The 22,342-nt window shown below is 41.6% G+C and overlaps 1 protein-coding gene across 1 annotated transcript; it reads left to right on the top strand.

Annotated features, from left to right (window-relative positions):
• Nucleotides 1-1,746: 1,746 nt before the first annotated feature.
• On the top strand, nucleotides 1,747-21,965 carry LOC141108784 (ADP-ribosylation factor-like protein 13A). Its single transcript, XM_073600714.1, has 10 exons — nucleotides 1,747-1,835; nucleotides 6,717-6,785; nucleotides 7,377-7,447; nucleotides 8,477-8,726; nucleotides 11,407-11,512; nucleotides 13,618-13,802; nucleotides 15,470-15,584; nucleotides 16,756-16,975; nucleotides 19,146-19,232; nucleotides 21,696-21,965. Exons 1-10 carry the CDS (start codon nucleotides 1,798-1,800, stop codon nucleotides 21,761-21,763), a joined length of 1,209 nt encoding a protein of 402 aa, XP_073456815.1. The 5' UTR covers nucleotides 1,747-1,797; the 3' UTR covers nucleotides 21,764-21,965.
• Nucleotides 21,966-22,342: the final 377 nt, after the last annotated feature.

The following is a 22,342-nucleotide window of genomic DNA, read 5'->3' as shown; positions in this document are numbered from 1 at the left end:
TAAAGGGGGGCTGAATACAAATGCCCCCCCCCCCCACACACACACTTTTCACATATTTATTTGTAAAAAATTTGGAAAACCATTTATCATTTTCCTTCCACTTCACAATTATGCGACACTTTGTGTTGGTCTATCACATAAAATCCCAATAAAATACATTTATGTTTTTTGGTTGTAACATGACAAAATGTGGGAAATTTCAAGGGGTATGAATACTTTTTTAAGGCACTGTAGAATAGAATAAAATAAAATAGAATGAATATAGCTGTCTTCTAAAATTGAAATTTTGAATAAATTAGAATTTCTAGTTTTTCTAATGTATTTTTTTTTAATAATTTTCATAAACAATTACAAAACAGAGCCTTCTGGGCATTCCCAGGCTCAACCCGAATTTCGAATTTTGAATTTTAAATTCTGAAAACGAATCATTCTAACATAAGTAATGTGACAAAACGAAATAATTAAATTAACGAACGAATCCAAAAGGAAACAATTTTTTTCCGTTGTGCATCTCTATCCCTAATTACAATATGTATTCATTTAGATTTAGAAAAAAAATGTCATCCCCGTCCTTCGAAATTGTTTATCACTACAGTCAAAAATGAATGTTAACCACTTCCCGACCGCTGCGCGACGATATACGTCAGCAGAAAGGAATGAGTGGGCAAAAGAGTGTACAGGTACGTCCCCTTTAAGAAGTGGCACCACGTGCGCGCCTGTCGCATTTTACTGTGACCGCGGGTCCCGCGGGCCTGATGTCCGCCGGGTGCCCGTGATCGTGTCATGGAGAGGTAGAACTTCCTCGTTCTGCCTAGTGACAGGACAGAGAACACTGCTCTCTGTCATCGCGAGCAGTGATCGCTGTCATGTGAGTTGTAGAACACCCCCCCCCCCCACAGTTAGAATCACTCCCTAGGACACACTTAACCCCTTCATCGCCCCCCAGTGGTTAACCCCTTCCATGCCAGTGTCATTTACACAGTAATCAGTGCATTTTTTTTAGCAATGATCCCAAAACAGTGTCAAAAGTGTCCGATGTGTCCGCCATAATGTCGCAGTCACGATAAAAATCGCAGATCGCCGCCATTACTAATAATAAAAAAAAATTAATAGTAAAAATGCCATAAAACTATCCCCTATTTTGTAGACGCTATACATTTTGAGCAAACCAATCAATATACGCTTATTGCGATTTTTTTTTTAACAAAAATATGTAGAAGAATACATATCGGCCTAAAATGAGGAAAAAAATAGTTTTTTTTATATATTTTGGGGGGATATGTATTATAGCAAAAAGTAAAAAATATTGCAAAGAAAAAAAAAACGCAGAGGTGATCAAATGCCGCCAAAAGAAAGCTCTATTTGTGGGGAAAAAAAAGGACGTCAATTTTGTTTGGGTACAGCGTCACACGACTGCGCAATTGTCAGTTAAGGTGACGCAGTGCCGAATCGCAAAAAGTGCTCCGGTCAGGAAGGGGGCAAATCCTTCCGGGGCTGAAATGGTTAATTTGTCTGCGCTAACTTTTAGAAAATCCAACTTTCCAAAGATGAAAATTTGTAAAGGGAATTGTCCCGGTGTGGGGCCAGCTCCACCTTGTGTTGAGTTGCGCTCTAGAAGGGAGCTGAGCAGATGTTGTTTAGGAGACTAATTAGGTCACCCATTGGCAGCAGCCAGGTAAACCAACACATTACCTCCCCCCTTCTTCAGGCCTGGGAGCTCCTATGATCCTCTTATCTCCTTCTGTCAGATTAGCTGTAAACTAAAGGAATCAGGATTCCAGATTACAAGGAGATGCCATGGAGGGAGCCGAGTGGCCAGCAGGAACACAATTCACGTAAGTTACATTGTAAACCTTTTTTTGAGTTCTGTCATAACCATCCTTCCATCGATGTCATAACCATCCTTCCATCCAACCATCAATGTCATAACCATCCTTCCATCCAACCATCAATGTCATAACCATCCAACCATCCACCCATCCAACCATTGATGTCATAACCATCCATCCAACCAACCATTGATGTCATAACCATCCATCCAACCAACCATTGATGTCATAACCATCCATCCATCCATCCATCCAACCAACCATTGATGATATAACCATCCATCCAACCAACCAACCATTGATGTCATAACCATCCATCCAACCAACCATTGATGTCATAACCATCCATCCATCCAACCAACCATTGATGTCATAACCATCCATCGATGTCATAACCATCCATCCAACCAACCATCAATGTCATAACTATCCATCCAACCAACCATTGATGTCATAACCATCCATCCATCCATCCAACCAGCCATTGATGTCATAACCGTCCATCCATCCAACCAACTATGTCATAACCGTCCATCCATCCAACCATTGATGTCATAATTGTCCATCCATCCAACCATCGATTTCATAACCATCCATCCATCAATGTCATAACCATCCATCCAACCATCAATGTCATAACCATCCATCCATCCAACCATTGATGTCATAACCATCCATCCATCCATCCAACCATTGATGTCATAACCATCCATCCATCCAACCATTGATGTCATAATTGTCCATCCATCCAACCATCAATTTCATAACCATCCATCCATCGATGTCATAACCATCCATCCAACCAACCATCAATGTCATAACCATCCATCCATCCAACCATTGATGTCATAACCATCCATCCATCCAACCATTGATGTCATAACCATCCATCCAATCATTGATGTCATGACCATCCATCCAACCATTGATGTCATAACCATCCATCCAACCAACCACTGATGTCATAACCATCCATCCATCCAAACAGCCATTGATGTCATAACCGTCCGTTGATGTCATAACCATCTATCCATCCAACCATCTATGTCATAACCATCCATCCAACCACTGATGTCATAATTGTCCATCCATCCAACCATCAATTTTATAACCATTCATCCATCGATGTCATAACCATCCATCCAACCAACCATCAATGTCATAACCATCCATCCATCCAACCATTGATGTCATAACCATCCATCCATCCATCCAACCATTGATGTCATAACCATCCATCCAATCATTGATGTCATGACCGTCCACCCATCCAACCATCAATGTCATAACCATCCATCCATCTAACCATTGATGTCAAAACCGTCCATCCGTCAATGTCATAACCATCCAACCAACCATTGATGTTATAACCGTCCATCCATCCAACCATCGATGTCATAACCATCCAGCCAAATGTTGATCTCGTTGACGTGTCCTTCTGATGGGTTGGGGAGGTTTCATTTATTGAATGTAGAAGAGCAACTCTTGCATGAATATCTCCCTCAAAATTACCAAATGTATGCAAGTTACCGCATCTGTGTTGTGTATAATATTATGTTAGAAATGGGATTCGGCATAAGACCTCGCCATGGGGCAGGAAAGTTAGGAAGGTTCTACTGCCCCCCAGCCGCCCATCTAAAGTCCACTATACAGCCGGAGGTGGCTATTGACATGCCGTAGCCGTATTGCCCGTGCAACAAATTTTTTTCACGTTGAGTTGATAGGCGGCAGTGCCTGTCTGGCTAAGTTCACATCAATGTGTGTCAGAAAAATTGCATTGGGGGTGCCATTAAGAAGATTTGCACCCAAAACGCGTGCCGTGCCTTTTGCCGTGATTCTGCCTGCAATTCCAAATCCCATAATGTGAGCGAGGGCCTTAGGCTGCTGCAACCCCAAAGTTGTGCGACTTGCTTGTGACTGCCTTGCCACTTCCCGCCGTGGATCTCTTTTTAGAGAATGGGCTGGTGGGAGCCGGGCCTGACAGCACTGTGGCTTAGCGGTTGGTACTTCTGCCTTGGATAATATCTGCATGGAGTTTGAATGTTCTCCCGGTGCTTGTATGGGTTTCCTTTGGATTCTCTTGGAACGGATTATGTTCGTAATCGAAGGTTCCACTGTATATATAATGCTGGAGAGGAGTGTCAGAGACCGCAAACCTAATAGAGGAACTGAGGGTCAGAGAGTGAGGACAGGATACATTGTAGGTGGGGAGAGGCTGCAGAAGACAACACTAAACTGGGAAGAGGTTACATGAGGACAGTAGAGATCAATGCTATTCCCCCAATCAATGTTCCCACCACAGACTGCTGAGGTCTGAGGGCCACACATCAGATACCAAAAGGGCCACAGGCTGGGCACCAGGAGATCCAAAGAGGTTATTTGGTTCCTGTCTAAATTGGCCCCAGGATATGTATGTGAGATAGAGAGCTTAGATTGTAAGCTCCTAAGAGCAGGGACTGACATGAATGTACAATTTGTAAAGCGCCGTGTAAATTGCCGCCGCCATATAAATACCTGGAATAATAATCATGGTGTCAGGAGTATTGTGAAATCAGTGATAAGCTTTTACCAAAACTTTATAGAAAATAATAACAATCATAATAATAATTATAATAATAATAATAATAATAATACCTGTTCCTGTGCATCACAACTCTGCATTGTACTGTGAGCATTTCTGGAATCTGTATGCTTGAATTTGTTCAAATTAAATTCTTTAGACAAAAAAACAAAAAACAATATGAATAATAATATTGATAATAATAATAATAATAATAATAATAATAATAATATATAATACAAATAACAATACTAATAATATTGATAATAATAAAAATAATAATAATAATAGTAATAAGAAGAAAAGTAATAAAAAAAAAAAAAATAATATTAATAATAATGATGATGATGATGATGATGATGATGATGATGATGATGATAATAATAATAATAATAAGAGTATTAAAAAAAATAATAATAATAAAAAATGATGACGATGATGATGGTATTACTACTACTAATATTAATACAAGTAATAATAATAATGATATGAATAATAGCACAAATAATAACATGAATAATAATACAACTAATAATAATAATAATAATATGAATAATAATATTGATGATAGTAGTAATAATAATACAAATAATAATAATATTAATAGTAAATAATAATAGTAATAATACAAAGAAAATTAATAATAATAATACGAATATTAATAACAAATAATAAAATAATGATAATAATAAAAATATGAATATGACTAATATTATTAATAACAATATTGATAATAATATTAATACAAATAATAATAATAATAATAATGATATGAATAAAAATAATAATATGAATAATAATACAACTAATAATAATAATAATGATGATATGAATAAAAATAATAATATGATTAATAATACAACTAATAATAAAAATAATAATATTAATAGTACTTTTAATTGTTGTTATTCATTTTCTTATATTACAAAGTAGCAAAGTGTGTAAACGTATAGTCAGGTTTTTCCCTCTGTCTGTGCCCCTCCCATCAAGGAAGTTTTTAAAAAATAGTTTATTTTTTTGCCATTCTTGTGCCCCCCCTTGTGAATTTTGTAAATAATACATTTCCATTTTCATTGCAGGAGCCCTCAGCCCTGATGCAAGCAGTGGGCGGGCTCTTGGGAGGAGTTATGCAAAAATATCAAAATGCCTTGATGATTGGGTGTCAGTCTGGACGAGGGGGCATTCCTAGACTGGCTGTACTTGCATAGGTAACACCCACATGTGATGTCTCCGTGGTTGAAAGAACTGAAATCCAATGGAAAGGGGGCGGAGCCAGCGACAGTCAAGCTGGGGAGGAAAGGGCTAGAGGACGCTGGGCGCCCTCCAGCCAGGAAATAAGGCGGGATCTTTGCTGCCGCTACTAATGCAGCAAATTATTTTTCGCATTATTTCTGTATTTGGGGAAATGATAAACAAAACATAATGAAATGCACATGTGGGGTTTCCACTTTACAATTTACACTTTATATATTGTCGCTGCGTTGTACAATTCTTTCTATACAAGCGACAATACTGCAGTAATACAATGTTTATAAAATACTATAACAATAATAATAATAATAATGCAAAATAATGTGAAATAATGTAATACTATAATAATAATAACAAATAATAATGCGAAAAATAATAATGTGAACTAATGCAATACTATATTAATAATAATAATAATAATAATAATACAAAATAATAATAATGAGAAATGATAATAATGCGAAAAATAAGAATGTGAAAAACAATGCGCTATACTCTAATACTATAATAATAATGCAAAATAATAATAATGCAAAATAATGTGCAACACTATAATGCAATACTATAGAAATAATAATGCAAACTAATAATAATACAAAAAATAATAATGCAAAAATAATGCGCTATACTATAATGCAATACTATAATAATAATAATGTGAAAAAATAATAATGCACAATAATAATAATGCAAAATAATAAAAATGGGAAAAAATACTGCAAAAAATAATAATGTGAACTAATAAGAATATGAAGAATAATAATGCAAAAAATGCACTATACTATAATGCAATACTATAATAATGCAAAATAATATTGTGAAATAATAATAATGTGAAAAATAATAGTGCAAAATAATGTGCTATACTATAATGCAATACAATAATAATAATAATTATGCAAAATAATAATAGTGTGAAAAATAATTATGCAAAAAATAATAATGCTAAATAATAATACAAAATAATACACTATACTGTAATGCAATGCTATAATAATAATAACAATAATGCAAAATAATGCAATGTACTGTATGCAATATTATAATGATTATAAAATGTTGCTTTCTCTGATCAGGTATTGGAAGATGTTCCATCTCTTCTCCCATTGCTGGCACTGTATACAGAAGAAGCAGGAACCAATCAGGTGAGGCCAACACCGGGATACGATCCGCATTTTATAGAGGAAATAAATTGTCCACATTACAAAACGTTCCTATGTGACCCCATCTGAGACTCTTAAAACCCATACCCTGCCCATGGGGTCTCCCGAGCGTGGCTGGGGGTCCCATGACAAAATGACTGGCCAATGTAAGTGACTCAAGTGTGGCCCCTGACATTACCAAAGGGCCACCACGCATTCTCATTGCATGTCTCTTCTTCTGCAATCAAGAGTATACTTGTTCACACATTTTTTCTTATCCTTTAAGCGGGGGAGGGGGGGGGGGGGTGGACTGTCCAATCACGTGGCAAATTTTGTCACCAGAACAGGAGCCTCTTTCAAAGGGGACAATGGTTTAGGATTTCCTCTCACTTCCTGTTTTGGCTATGGGACAGGAAGTGAAGGGAAAGCTCCCCAATGGGGTCACAAGCGGGAAAATAAAACAGATTTTGCTAAATGTTGTCTTTTTTGGTTGGTTAACTGACAGCTGTGAGTGATGATCACCAATAGGAATCCATGATGAATGTTCTGATCCATAGGATGTGTTGTATGTAATGGGGTGACTTCGTCTTGCAGGAATGTGACGATCCTCTTCATGGGGCTGGAAGGTGCTGGAAAAACTTCGGTGATCAGAGTCATCAAGAGAGGTGAGAATATAGAATTATCCAATCAGAGAAGAGCGCACCTTTCCCAAAAATCCACCCAATAGGTTTCATACGTAGCACAGCTGGTACAATAAGAATTGGAATTGTGTCTGATATTTTTGAGTCTGGTGTCAGGGATGGTAGGTATAGGGTTCAGTGTCTGTGTGTAAGTGGGGGGCAGTTGCTTTGGTTTCAGTGTCTGTGTGTGTTTAATGGGGGCAGGAGGGGCAGTTGCCTTAGTTTCAGTGTTTGTATGTGTGTAATGGGGGGCAGGAGGGGCAGTTGCCTTGGTTTCAGTGTCTGTGTGTTTAATGGGGGCAGGAGGGGCAGTTGCCTTAGTTTCAGTGTTTGTATGTGTGTAATGGGGGGCAGGAGGGGCAGTTGCCTTGGTTTCAGTGTCTGTGTGTTTAAGGGGGGCAGGAGGGGTAGTTGCCTTGGTTTCAGTGTTTGTGCATGTGTAAGGGGGGCAGGAAGTGAAGTTGCCTTGGTTTCAGTTTCTGTGTGTGTAAGGGGGGCAGTTGCCTTGGTTTCAGTGTCTGCGTGTGTGTAAGGGGGGGCAGGAGGGGCAGTTGCCTTGGTTTCAGTATTTGTGCATGTGTGTGTGTGTTTGGGGGGGGGGAGTTGCCCTGGGTTCAGTGTCTGTATGTGTGTTTGTAAGGGAAGGCAGTTGCCCTGGGTTCAGTGTCTCTGTGTGCATGTGTAAGGGGTGCAGGAGGGGAAGTTGCCTTGGTTATAGTGTCTGTGTGTGTTTGCGTGTGAGGGGGGGCAAGAGGGGAAGTTTCCCTGGGTTCAGTGTCTGTGTGCACTGACACCCAACATTTTGTGTTGGGGTACTGCAGGGGACAGCTCCAGACTGAAGGTGTGTATTGCGGCCAGGCTGCTTTTTTATTTTGTCCACAGGTCAGGGGACCTTTAAAAAAACATTTTCCTGGAATTGGGCTTAAAGTCATCTTGGAGGTCAAACAACTTCAACTGAGTTTTGAGATATCGGCTTTGCAGTCCGAAAACCTGAATTTATTTTTTTCTTTCTAGTTTACCCATCTCAGGTCTTTCCTTCTTCTGATCCTCTGAAAACTCGCCTTCGACTTGACCACTTTGATCTCACTCTTCTCGAGCTACCCAGTGGACAAAAGGCAAGAGCCAACTGGAGATTATATTACCCCCAAGCCCACGCATTTGTCTTTTTAGTGGATTCTAGTGACCCGGGAAGCTTACAGGAAGTGGCGAGTATCCTCCCGTGTATCCTCAAACACCCGAAAGTGTCTGGGAAGCCGCTTTTAATGTAAGTTCTTCAATTTTGTAATGCTGTTATGTATTATGTACACTGTATGGGCAAAAGTTTGTGGACACCTGACCATCACAGCCTCTATGAGCTTGTTGGACACCCCTTTCCAAAACTGTGGCCATTAATATGGAGTTGGTCCCTCTTTGTGGCTATCGGATCTTCCACTCTTCTGAGAAGGCTTTCCATAAGCACCTGAACGTGTCTGTGGCAATTTGTGCTGATTGGTGAGGTCAGTTACTGATGTTGGATGAGAAGAACTGTCTCACAATCAGCATTCCAATTCATCTGAAAGGTGTTCAGTAGGATTGATGTCAGGGCTCTGTACAGGACATTTGAGTTCCTCCACACCAAATTGGTCAAACCATGTCTTTATGGAGCTGTCTTTGTACACAGGGGCACAGTCATGCTGGAACAGTAAAGGGTGTTTAATAAGGTTGAGGTCCAAAGGTGTTCGGTAGGGCTCCGTACAGGACATTCTGGTTCCTCCACACCAAACTGATCAAACCATGACTTTATGGAGCTGCATTTGTACACAGGCACAGTCATGTTGAAACAGTAAAGGGTGTTCAATTAAGGTTGAGGTTCATAGATATTCAGTAGGGTTGAGATCCAAAGATGATCAGTAGAAATTAGGTCCAAAGATGTTCATAAGGGCAGAGGTCCAAAAGTGCTTAGTAGGGTTGAGGTGGTCCAAAGGCATTTAGTAGGGTTGAGGTCCACAGGTGTTCAGTACAGTTGATATCCAAAGATGTACAGTAGACTTTGGGTCCAAAGATGTTCAGTAGGTTTGAGGTTCAACGGTGTTCAGTAGGTTTGAGGTCCAAAGGTGTTAAGTAGGGTTGAGGTCCAAAGGTGTTTAGCAGAATTGAGGTCCAAATTGAGGTCCAAAGGTGTTCAATAGGGTTGAGGTCCAAAAGTGTTCAATAGGGTTGAGTTCAAAAGGTGTTCAATGGGGTTGAGGTCCAAAGGTGTTCAATAGGGTTGAGTTCCAAACGTGTTCAATAGGGTTGAGGTCAAAAGGTGTTCGGTAGGGCTGAAGCCCAAAGGTGTTCAATAGGATTGAGTTTCAAAAGTGTTCAGTAGAGCCGAGGTTCAAAGGTGCTCAGTAGGGTTGAGGTCCAAAGATGTTCAGTAGGGTTGAGGTCCAGGACCGTCTTTTCGCATGGGCAAGCTGGGCAGTTGCCCGGGGGCCCCACTTGCCTGGGGGGCCCACCTACCCAGCAACCCCAGCCAGGGCCGGACTGGCCTAACGGGACACCGGTAGACCGCCTGCCCTGGGGCCGCTTTGAGTTGCGGCTGCAGCGCTCCGCTCTTTCACTCTCTCCTGTGTATCACAGAGCTGGCTGGGTCTGTGTTCGGCGGCCGCGCTGTAACAAGATCACGCCCCCCTAGACCGGCTCGTGTAATAGTAGATTGAATCAGTGTTCCGCCTATCACACGAGCTGGTCTAGGGGGGCGGGACCTTGTTACAGCGCGGCCGCCGAACACAGACCCAGCCAGCTCCGTGATACACAGGAGGAGATGCCCGCTGTGTGTGTGTTACCAGGCGATGGTGCTGCATTCATGGGCACAGTGAGGGTGCAATAGTGGGCACAGTGAGACTGCATTCATGGGCACAGCGAGGCTGTAATGGTGGGCACAGTGAGGGTGCAATGGTGGGCACAGTGAAGCTGCAATGGTGGGCACAGTGAGGCTGCATTCACGAGCACAATGAGGCTGCAATGGTGGGTACAGTGAGGCTGCATTCACGGGCACAATGAGGCTGCAATGGTGGGCACAGTGAGGCTGCATTCCCAGGCACAATGAGGCTGCAATGGTGGGCACAGTGAGGCTGCATTCACGGGCACAGTGAGGCTGCAATGGTGGGCACAGTGAGGCTGCATTCACGGACACAGTGAGGCTGCAATGGTGGGCACAGTAAGGCTGCATTTATGGACACAGTGAGGCTGCATTTGATGGGCACAGTGAGGCTGCATTCATGGGCACAATGAGGCTGCAATGGTGGGCACAGTGAGGCTGCATTCATGGGCACAGTGAGGCTGCAATGGTGGGCACAGTGAGGCTGCATTCACGGCCACAGTGAGGCTGAAATGGTGGGCACAGTGAGGCTACATTTATGGACACAGTGAGGCTGCATTTGATGGACACAGTGAGGCTGCATTCACGGGCACAGTGAGGCTGCATTCACGGGCACAGTAAAGCTACATTTGATGGGCAATCGTGCGTGATTGTGTAGACAGGGCCCCAGTGCACTGTATTGCCCGGGGCCTATAATGCTCTTAAGATGGCACTGTTGAGGTCCAATGGTGGTTTGTAGGGCTGAGGTCCAAAGGTGATCAGAAGGGTTAATCTCAGGGCTCTGCTCAGGACACTGGAGTTCCTCCACACCAAACCGGTGAAACCAGGTCTTCATGGAGCTGGCTTTGTATACCGGGGGGGGGGGGGGCACAGTCATGCTGGAACAGAAAAGGGCCTTCACCAAACTGTTACTACAAGATTGGAATTGTCTCCAGTGTCTTTGTATGCTATAACAGAGGGGTAGAACAAGGTTCGGTAACCCGTGTGAATTTGCACCTCTGATAAAAAAAAAACAAAACACTGACATAAAAATGATTGTCATTTCTAAACCCCACATTTTTTCACTGCCTACACTAAATCCATTTTCTTTTTTTTGCAGATTCGCTAATAAACAGGACAAAGCCTACACGCTTATACCCAGTGAGATCATTGAACTGCTGTCCCTGGAAAAACTGGCGAATGAGAATAAAACACTTTGCAGAATTGTAAGTCCATTTTTATTTTACTGGAAGTAGTTGGTCATACAGGAATCATATTCTTAATGGCTATGCTGTGCCCGTGTTTCAAGGGCCTGTGGAATTTTTATTTGAAGGAGCACTCGACAATAAATGGTAGCCTAATATGAGGATCAAATAGACTGGACACCTAATATAGAAAGAATTCGGTTTACTTAACCATTTCGCTACCTGAATTTGTTTTCCACACGTTTAAAAAAAAAAAAAATCACTTTAGGCCTGAAGATTAGGTAAAAACCCCTCAAACATATACTTTCTGAGAGCAGAGACCCTGGAGAATACAAGTTCCAATTTTATATGTCACACAATATTAGCGAGATCAAGCTCCAATTTTCTGTCAAAAATACACTCAAGGTAGTTTTAGGGCACACAAACGCACTATATTACCCAATTTTACGTAAAATATGACAGATAAGGTTGCGCCAAGTAAATAAATACCAAACTGTGAAGTCTTAAAATTTGTGTGTGCCCGCGACACGGTGACAAAATCCCCCTACTGGTCATCAGTTTAGAGTTCAATGTGAACAATGGGCCTAAAATATTTGATTCCACTCAGGCGTGCGTGGTGATATGCAACCTGCGTAGGGCAATTTACATTTTTGTATGCATGCGCCCCCTACCGACGCATGTGTTTACGTTCGTATGTGCAAGTACTTGGGAGTGGGCAGGCTCAACAATTTTTTTTTTTGGGTTTAAGTGCTTCGGTGTAACTTTAATTTTTTGCTTCACATTTTTTTTCTTTAATTAAAACTTTATTTATATCACATAGGGACATACTCATCAGGGATGCCCACTCTCCCCTATTCTATTCGTCCTTTCCTTAGAACCTTTCCTTGCAACGGTACGCAGCAATCCTAACATCCATGGAATTAACGTGGGAGCTTTGGAACATAAATATGCGGCATACGCAGATGTCAGAAACCATGAAATCAGACCGAGACAGAAGTGCAGTTAAGCCCCGGTACACACAGGGGCGGCACGACTTGCAGGTCGCCTCACCGAGGCGACCTGCACACGACTTCCATGGCGACTTGCAAAACGACTTCTGTATAGAAGTCTATGCAAGTTGCCTCAAGTCGCCCCCAAAGCAGTACAGGAACCTTTTTCTAAGTCAGAGCGACTTGCGTCGCTCCTATTAGAACGGTTCCATTGTACAGAACGGGAGGCGACTTGTCAGGTGGCTAGGTCGCCTGACAAGTCGCCCCTGTGTGAACCGGCACTAAATCACACTTGTTTAATAATAAAAGTAAATAGAACAAAACGTAGTCAAAACATAGCCAGAGTTCAGGAACCGGAACGGATAGTCAGACAAGCCCAAATGTCAGGGAGCCGGAGATGAGCGCAGTAAAAGAGCAAGCAGGTTCTGGAGCCAGAAGGGATATAAGCCAAGCCAGTCTTTTAACAGGAATGCCTTTTCTCATTCTAGTTTCCTCTTTCTTTTCCTAATTTCTTTCTTTCACTGCGGTAAAATCTACCTCAAATTTTGTTAGGCCTTGGGCTTGCTTTAAAGTTCCACGGGTTATTGAATGCTGTTGGGATCAAGGTTTGCCCTTTATACTATCTGACCTAATAATGTTTATGTTATGTCTGTATTCTATGGTCATTTTTTGCACATTCTTTCGTGTCTGGTAGTCCATACTGCCCTCTTGTACACTGAATATTTTCCTCTAATAAAAACTTATTGAAAAAAAAATATATATATATCACATAGAGACCAAAAGTTTACTATTTGATACAATTTTGTTGTGACAGGTTAGCTTTGTTGAAGCTAATCAAGAGCAAATTTATACATAATAATAATATAATAATAATATAAAATTGGCACACAAAACATTTTTAATGTATTACAATTTAGCTTTCCATTTCAATCTGCCATCACTGTCATTTAAAAAAATTTCAGTTTTAGAAAACAATTGAAAAAAAAAAAATTAAAAATGAGCATGTACTGTATGTGTTTGTGAAAAGAAAAAAAAAATACGAAAAAAAAAATAATATTACATTTTAAATAAGCTTTTATAAACTTTAAATAATAGAACCCCATTGACAGATAATCTCCTGTGCCTTTCATTGGACAGGAACCGTGCTCCGCCACCACAGACCTCCGTTCCCATTACGACTGGATGATTCTGAAGGGACTGCGGTGGATTCTAAAGTCTGTAACCCTCAGCTACCCTACGCTCAACGCTAGCGTGTTACAGGAAACCACAGAACAAAAAGAAAGTATACATCACAGAACCGCTGTAAAACCGTGGAATATCAGGTACTAATTTAGAAGAAAAAATTTAGTCTAATTAGAGGAAATGAACTAAGAAAAAAGCGGAATTGAGAGACAGAGACATAGCACGCTTGACAGGTGGGGCAATGTGAGTAGCAACCTGAGCACAGGTCAAGTGGAGGACGTTGAAGGATGGATAGAACCGGAAAATTGCTCCATTAGGACATAGAAATCTTGACAGGTGGGGCAATGTGAGAAGCAACCTGACCACAGGCCAAGTGGTCCTCAAGTGGAGGACCCTGAAGGAGCAACAGAACCTAAATATGGGCCCATTAAGAAAAAGCAAGCTTGACAGGTGGGGCAATGTGAGAAGCCACCTAACCACAGGCCAAGCGGTCCTCAAGTGGAGGACCCTGAAGAAGAAACAGAACCTGAATTTGGACCCAATAAGACATAGCAAGCTTGACAGATGGGGCAATGTAAGAAGCAACCTTTACACAGGTCAAGTCATCCTCCAGTGGAGGACCCTGAAGGAGGAACAGAACCTGAATATGGGCCCATGAAGACACAGAAAGCTTGACAGGTGGGGCAATGTGAGTAGCAACCTGTACACAGCTCAAGTGGTCCTCAAGTGGAGGACCCTCAAGGGTGAATAAAAGCGGAATATGGGCCCATTAGGACATAGCAAGCTTGACAGATGGGTCAATGTAGGTAGCAGCCTGTACACAGGTCAAGTGGTCCTCAAGTGGAGGACTCTGAAGGATAGATAGAACTGGAACATGGGCCCATGAAGAAAAAGCAAGCTTGACAGGTGGAGAACTGTGAGTAGCAACCTGTACATAGATTATGAAAGTGAATGAGCTACCAAAGGACATTGAAGCAGGATTGCAAGAGCCAAGATCTAACCCTTGGTGGTACTCAATGCTGTATTTGCTGGGGGGATTAACTTACATTTTGTCCAGGGAAGATATGCACTCTTCCATCTACATTAGCTGATCCACCATCAATAGAGCACTGGGATGGGCCTTCAGGTACAAGATCCTGACACTGGACACTTTCCCACCTTACTGCAGACTGGGACACCCACATGCAGGTGAAAACTGGCTCTCCAGTTTTTTTGTCCACGGAGTCGTTAAAGAACACAAAGTTGTCAAAAGAACCGTTGCCTTGTTAAGCCAAGATAGAGGTGGGTCCACTGATGATGGTCCTGTCCTCTTCTACACCAATTCCTCAGAGAACAGTAAGCTAAGTCGGGCTTGCTCAGTGTGTGCAGGGGGGGGGGGGGGGGTATAGCCAGTAAGAGGAGCCTTTTGAGTTGCCTGGTCTCCAACCTTCAAAAAAAGTTGGGAGTCTATCCAAGAGCGGTGGCTTTAAAAATTGTCTGGTCCCCAACTCTCTAGACGTAAGGCATCTACACAGAATTCTCTTGTATCCCCCAATAAACACTGGGGGAAAACTTTATTCTTTCACATGATGACTTCTTTACTCTTGATAATTGTCCTGCTCTCCCCCAATATGTGTCACCTGTGCCCTTTGAAAAACCAGGACAAAATAGTGACCACTAGAGAGAGAATGTTTGCTCTTTCCCACCACCCCTCTGTATAAGAGGAAAGGCAATAAGAAGAGTAATTGAATATTATTATGGGACAATAACTACTACAAGGCAGATATCACGGGACACCCTATTTCAACAGATACGTTTTGTTTTGCAGTGATCTGCCAAAATGGAAGGCGACGGATGAGGAAATCACCAACCTTGTAGAGTACAAACCATTCCCGTGTGGCAAAAAGAGAGCCCTGAAGCCCATACAGAATATACTGACACAGGTAATATATAGCTAAAAAAAATTCCATTATTTGTCACCATTATGTGAAGAGAAAATATCTTCTAGTAGTTTAGATCAGCGGTCTCCGAACTGCGGCCTGCAGGTCATTTGAGGCTCCCTGTTTGCCTATTCCTAGCCCTCGGGGCACTAATATCCCTAATACTTCAAGACACTATTCACTGACACCAATGATGGGACACTATTCCTCCCACTGACACCAATGATGGGGCACTATTCCTCCCACTGATACCAATGATGGGGCACTATTCCTCCCACTGATACCAATGATGGGGCACTATTCCTCCCACTGACACCAATGATGGGACACTATTCATCCCACTGATACCAATGATGGGACACTATTCCACCTACTGATATCAATGATAGGGCACTATTCCTCCTACTGACACCAATGATGGGACACTATTCATCCCACTGATACCAATGATGGGGCACTATTCCTCCCACTGATACCAATGATAGGGCACTATTTCTCCCACTGACACCAATGATGGGGCACTATTCCTCCCACTGATACCAATGATGGGACACTATTCCTCCCACTGATACCAATGATGGGACACTATTCCTCCCACTAATACCAATGATGGGGCACTATTCCTTTCACTGATACCAATGATGGGGCACTATTCCTCCCACTGATACCAATGATGGGACACTATTCCTCCCACTGATACCAATGATGGGGCACTATTCCTCCTATAAATTCACAGGGTTATAAAAAAAAACTTGTTGAGATACAGTACATTTATTCTTTGTGAAATGGGGGGTGGGGGGATTAAATATCATTAAGCTAATACCTTCCAGGTCCTATTCAATTAATTAATATAGGACATGAAGGATCAGGAAAATATTTCCTTATGGCCACTAGATGGCGCTGTCGTTCATAATAAATAAGTATTTGAGGTATTTTGCCAATTCACTTTATTCTGCACGAATGAGTAACATTCGGCGTGCAAAAAAAATTGCCTAATAACTCTCAATTTTCCCCTCGTTAGCAGAGAATGCAGTTCTATAAGATGATTAGCTCTGTGCATTCTTTATAAACACATCCCCATGCTTACTATAGATAAATATATAGACCTATTCAGCTATCACGTCAAATCTATATCAGATCAATGAATACAATGTATTTCCTCTTCTCTTTATAGACGGGTTACAGTCTGCAGAAAACACAGAAGAGGAAAAGAAAGAAGGTGAAGGTGCTGGAAGGAAGCGTTTCCCAAATTTCAAATGCCAATGAAAATAAAATGCACCAGCATAAGACCGAACCGCAAGTATCTCCCGCCAGGGAATCTCGCCACCACCATGCAGACTCCAGAATGGTCGTCTCACCGGAGACCCTGGAGAATAATCAATCAACTCATGGAGGTAAAAATACTACACATTAAATAAAAATTAGACTATATTAATAAAAAAAGGGAACATTCTTCCCACTGATCACCAATGTAAGGAACATTCTTCTCACTGATCACCAATGTAAGGAACATTCTTCTCACTGATCACCAATGTAAGGAACATTCTTCTCACTGATCACCAATGTAAGGGACATTCTTCCCACTGATCACCAATGTAAGGAACATTCTTCCCACTGACCACCAATGTAAGGAACGTTCTTCTCACTGACCACCAATGTAAGGAACGTTCTTCTCACTGATCACCAATGTAAGGAACGTTCTTCTCACTGACCACCAATGTAAGGAACGTTCTTCTCACTGATCACCAATGTAAGGGACATTCTTCCCACTGATCACCAATGTAAGGGACATTCTTCCCATTGATCACCAATGTAAGGAACATTCTTTTCACTGATCACCAATGTAAGGAACGTTCTTCTCACTGACCACCAATGTAAGGAACGTTCTTCTCACTGATCACCAATGTAAGGAACGTTCTTCTCACTGATCACCAATGTAAGGAACATTCTTCTCACTGATCACCAATGTAAGGAACGTTCTTCTCACTGATCACCAATGTAAGGAACATTCTTCTCACTGATCACCAATGTAAGGAACATTCTTTTCACTGATCACCAATGTAAAGCCCGAACCGCAAGTATCTCCCGCCAGGGAATCTCGCCACCACCATGCAGACTCCAGAATGGTCGTCTCACCGGAGACCCTGGAGAATAATCAATCAACTCATGGAGGTAAAAATACTACACATTAAATAAAAATTAGACTATATTAATAAAAAAAGGGAACATTCTTCCCACTGATCACCAATGTAAGGAACATTCTTCTCACTGATCACCAATGTAAGGGACATTCTTCCCACTGATCACCAATGTAAGGAACATTCTTCCCACTGACCACCAATGTAAGGAACGTTCTTCTCACTGACCACCAATGTAAGGAACGTTCTTCTCACTGATCACCAATGTAAGGAACGTTCTTCTCACTGACCACCAATGTAAGGAACGTTCTTCTCACTGATCACCAATGTAAGGGACATTCTTCCCACTGATCACCAATGTAAGGGACATTCTTCCCATTGATCACCAATGTAAGGAACATTCTTTTCACTGATCACCAATGTAAGGAACGTTCTTCTCACTGACCACCAATGTAAGGAACGTTCTTCTCACTGATCACCAATGTAAGGAACGTTCTTCTCACTGATCACCAATGTAAGGAACATTCTTCTCACTGATCACCAATGTAAGGAACGTTCTTCTCACTGATCACCAATGTAAGGAACATTCTTCTCACTGATCACCAATGTAAGGAACATTCTTTTCACTGATCACCAATGTAAGGAACATTCTTTTCACTGATCACCAATGTAAGGAACATTCTTCCCACTGATCACCAATGTAAGGAACATTCTTCTCACTGATCACCAATGTAAGGAACATTCTTCTCACTGATCACCAATGTAAGGAACATTCTTCTCACTGATCACCAATGTAAGGAACATTCTTCTCACTGATCACCAATGTAAGGAACATTCTTCCCACTGATCACCAATGTAAGGGACATTCTTCTCACTGATCACCAATGTAAGGAACGTTCTTCTCACTGATCACCAATGTAAGGAACATTCTTCTCACTGATCACCAATGTAAGGAACATTCTTCCCACTGACCACCAATGTAAGGAACATTCTTCTCACTGATCACCAATGTAAGGAACGTTCTTCTCACTGATCACCAATGTAAGGAACATTCTTCTCACTGATCACCAATGTAAGGAACGTTCTTCTCACTGATCACCAATGTAAGGAACATTCTTCTCACTGATCACCAATGTAAGGAACATTCTTCCCACTGACCACCAATGTAAGGAACATTCTTCTCACTGATCACCAATGTAAGGAACGTTCTTCTCACTGATCACCAATGTAAGGTACATTCTTCCCACTGATCACCAATGTAAGGAACATTCTTCTCACTGACCACCAATGTAAGAGGCCTTATTCTCACTTCCCATACATTTTTAGTAGGGGTTCCATGAGGCCTGAAAATTATTTAAGGGTTCCTCTGGGGTCAGAGGTTGAGAAAGGCTGATGTAGATGAATACCCATGTGTTCTGTTCTCCAGGTTCCAAGAGAAGAAGGAAAAGAAAGGCAATTCCAAAGCAACCAATTAAACCTCCTCACTCTACAGGAGATATGGGCCAAACCTTTGGTATGTTAAAGTGGAACTCCGTTGTATTTTTTTTTGAGATGATAAATTGGAACATATTTTCATTTATTATAATCATTTCTTCTATGAAGCAATTACAGATCATAACTGTATGTCCTTCGGGCCAACTGTGCCCCCAGAACTGCTGGATTACAACTCCCATAGGAGGTTGTATCTGTGTTAGGAACCACCAGCTCTGGATGTACTGGTGGTGACCCAGGCGGGGCTGCCGTTAGAGGGGTAAATACCCCATCAGGTCAGCAGGGGGCGTAGGCCAGCTGGTTCCCCACTGCTCTGCACTGCTCCTCTTCCATGTCATCTTCCTCCTATTGGGTGACAGAGGTGACATTGGGCTAGTCCTTCAAGGTGCCTCATGCTGGCTTGGTTCACCGCATCCCTCAACAGTACCCCGTGCTTTTGGATGCTCAGTGACACCTCAGCTCATTGACACCTTGATGCATTTATAATTTTGGGGTCACATCCATCCCAGGTAAAGATAAACAAGAAGAGCATGGCCAGCAAGAACAGGCACTATGCTACCTCCCCCCACCACCCAGCAATGCCGGGCTTCTCTTAGTCTCCGGCATCTCAGTTTCACCCCGCTTGGAGCTGGGGAGGCCCCCAAAAAGCAGTACGTTGGGTGGGTCAAATCCATAGGGGACCCTGATTTAAGCAGTGGATTCTGATGGGGACCCTGATGTAAGGGGGGATTCTGATGGGGACCCCGAAGTAAGCGGGGGGATTCTGATGGGGACCCTGATGTAAGTGGGGGATTCTGATGGGGACCCTGATGTAAGTGGGAGATCCTGGTGGGGACCCTGATGTAAGTGGGGGATTCTGATAGGGAACATGATGTAAGTGGGGGATTCTGATGGGGACCCTGATGTAAGTGGGGGATTCTGATGGGGACCCTGATGTAAGTGGGAGATTCTGGTGGGGACCCTGATGTAAGTGGGGGATTATGATAGGGAACATGATGTAAGTGGGGGATTCTGATGGGGACCCCGATGTAAGCAGGGTATTCTGATGGGGACCCTGATATAAGTGGGAGATTCTGGTGGGGACCCTTATGTAAGCAAGGGGATTCTGATGGGGACCCTGATGAAACAGAGACCCTGTTGTAATGAGAAACTATGATAGAAACTCAGATGTAAGAGGGACTCTGATGTAAGGGGGGACAAATATTTGTAAAATATACAATGTGGTCCCACATAATGAACAGACCCCGCATGTATAACAAGGTGTACAATGTTCATTTGAGAAACTTTGCCCCTAGTAGAGTTACCTCCGCTGGGTTAGCCCCCTCATATCAAAATTTTGTAGAGTTTGCTTTCACAAATATAATTTTAGTGCCATCTAGTGGCTATTTTTGATATTACAGATTTAGATATATAAATACACTATCTTACCAAAAGTATTGGGACGCCTGCCTTTACACGCATCTGAACGTTAATGGCATCCAGTCTTAGTCCGTAGGGTTCAATATTGAGTTGGCCCACCACCATATCATACAGTGTAAGGAGATTATATACATATATATATATATATATATATATATATATATATATATATATATATATATATATATATAGATATAGATATAGATCTATATATAGATATATAGATCTATATCTATATCTATATATATATATAGATATAGATCTATATATCTATAGATCTATATCTATATATATATATATATATATCTGTTGCCAATGCCCACCCCTAAAGGAGGTGAACCTACCGTGCCAGACCTCCTGGTGGCAGCCACCGCCAAGGGAAACCAGTCGAACCAAGCGAAAAGGGGCTCTGTGTCTCCACTTAGGGGCGGGCATTGGCAACAGATATATATATCATCCCTTACACTGTATGATACCCAAGCTTTGTATATTTTGTACTTATTTTTCTTTTTTTGTATCTTTGTACAGTTCTTACGCTTTTTTGATTTGTATACCCGCTGATGAAGCGAACGCAAAACCTGTCGGGTTAATATACGAAAAAGCAACTTCTGTTAAAGCTGAATATCAGCCTTATTGACCACCTGTATTATGAATTGTTGACCATTAGTGAATAAAGTGGCCTTGTTAGATTTTAACTATATTCTCATTAAAATCATTATATATATATATATATATATATAATATATATATATATATATATATATATATATACTGTATATATATATATATATACACACATACACATATATATATATATATATATATATATATATATATATATATATATATATATATATAATATATATATATATATACACACATACACATATATATATATTTTAATCATTGGTTTCCACTATCATTTGTAAAGCACCACAAAAATCCCCTCTTCTCACTTCTCACTTCGATAGAGATATATATATATATATATATATATATATATATATATATATATATATATATATATATATATTTAAAGGTATTATAATAATTGATCTCCCTGCAGATCTCTACAGAAGGGCGATGGACGCTCTAAAGCTGAAACAAGAAGTGCAAAGGAAGGTCAATCCATAACCAGCGGAGGACTCGGGCGGAGAAGACGGTCCCCTATGCTCCCTACATCCCGCAGATCCCACCAATCAGCATTGCAGACCGGGGGCTGGAATAACATTACAGTGTAAATAATAATATAAAAGGGTAGTTTGTACAACGCCACCGCTTATGTCATAGCATTGGAGGTAGCAGGCGGTATAATAAAATAAAATATTATTTTGTCACATGTGTCAGCAGGCGTCTACTTTCTCAAAGCTGGTGGGGCCTCCAATTTGCCCCCCCCCCCCCCCCCCCCCCCGATGTCACCAATGGGCCACACATAACATGCAGTGTAATCAGACAAAGACTCTGGGTGTTGTGCAAGTGGGGTGTCAAAGGCTACACATAGGAGTTGTCAGAGAATGAAGAGTTGTCGGAGATGGAGGAGTCATACACTGGAGACACATTACATGAGACTGATAGAGCAATGCTTCTCAATCAGGGATGGCGAGGCACCCCGGGGTACCTTCTGGGTTGGTGAGGGGTGCCGCGCTGCAGATCCCATGTTTCCTCACAGCGCCATGCATCTCTATGGTGCAGACAGGCCTGCTGAGACTCTGA

The sequence above is a fragment of the Aquarana catesbeiana genome, linkage group LG09, assembly GCF_042186555.1.
Source record: "Aquarana catesbeiana isolate 2022-GZ linkage group LG09, ASM4218655v1, whole genome shotgun sequence".
In the NCBI taxonomy this organism is placed as follows: Eukaryota; Metazoa; Chordata; class Amphibia; order Anura; family Ranidae; genus Aquarana; species Aquarana catesbeiana.
This window is presented reverse-complemented; position numbering and strand designations above follow the sequence as displayed.

What these genes read in the sequence shown, in the direction of transcription:
- LOC141108784 (XM_073600714.1), top strand. Translation starts at nt 1,798, where the DNA reads ATGGAGGGAGCCGAGTGGCCAGCAGGAACACAATTCAC. An exon ending in ATAAAACACTTTGCAGAATT is followed by an intron (nt 11,513 to 13,617) that starts GTAAGTCCATTT and finishes TTCATTGGACAG; the next exon opens with GAACCGTGCTCCGCCACCAC. An exon ending in AGATATGGGCCAAACCTTTG is followed by an intron (nt 19,233 to 21,695) that starts GTATGTTAAAGT and finishes ATCTCCCTGCAG; the next exon opens with ATCTCTACAGAAGGGCGATG.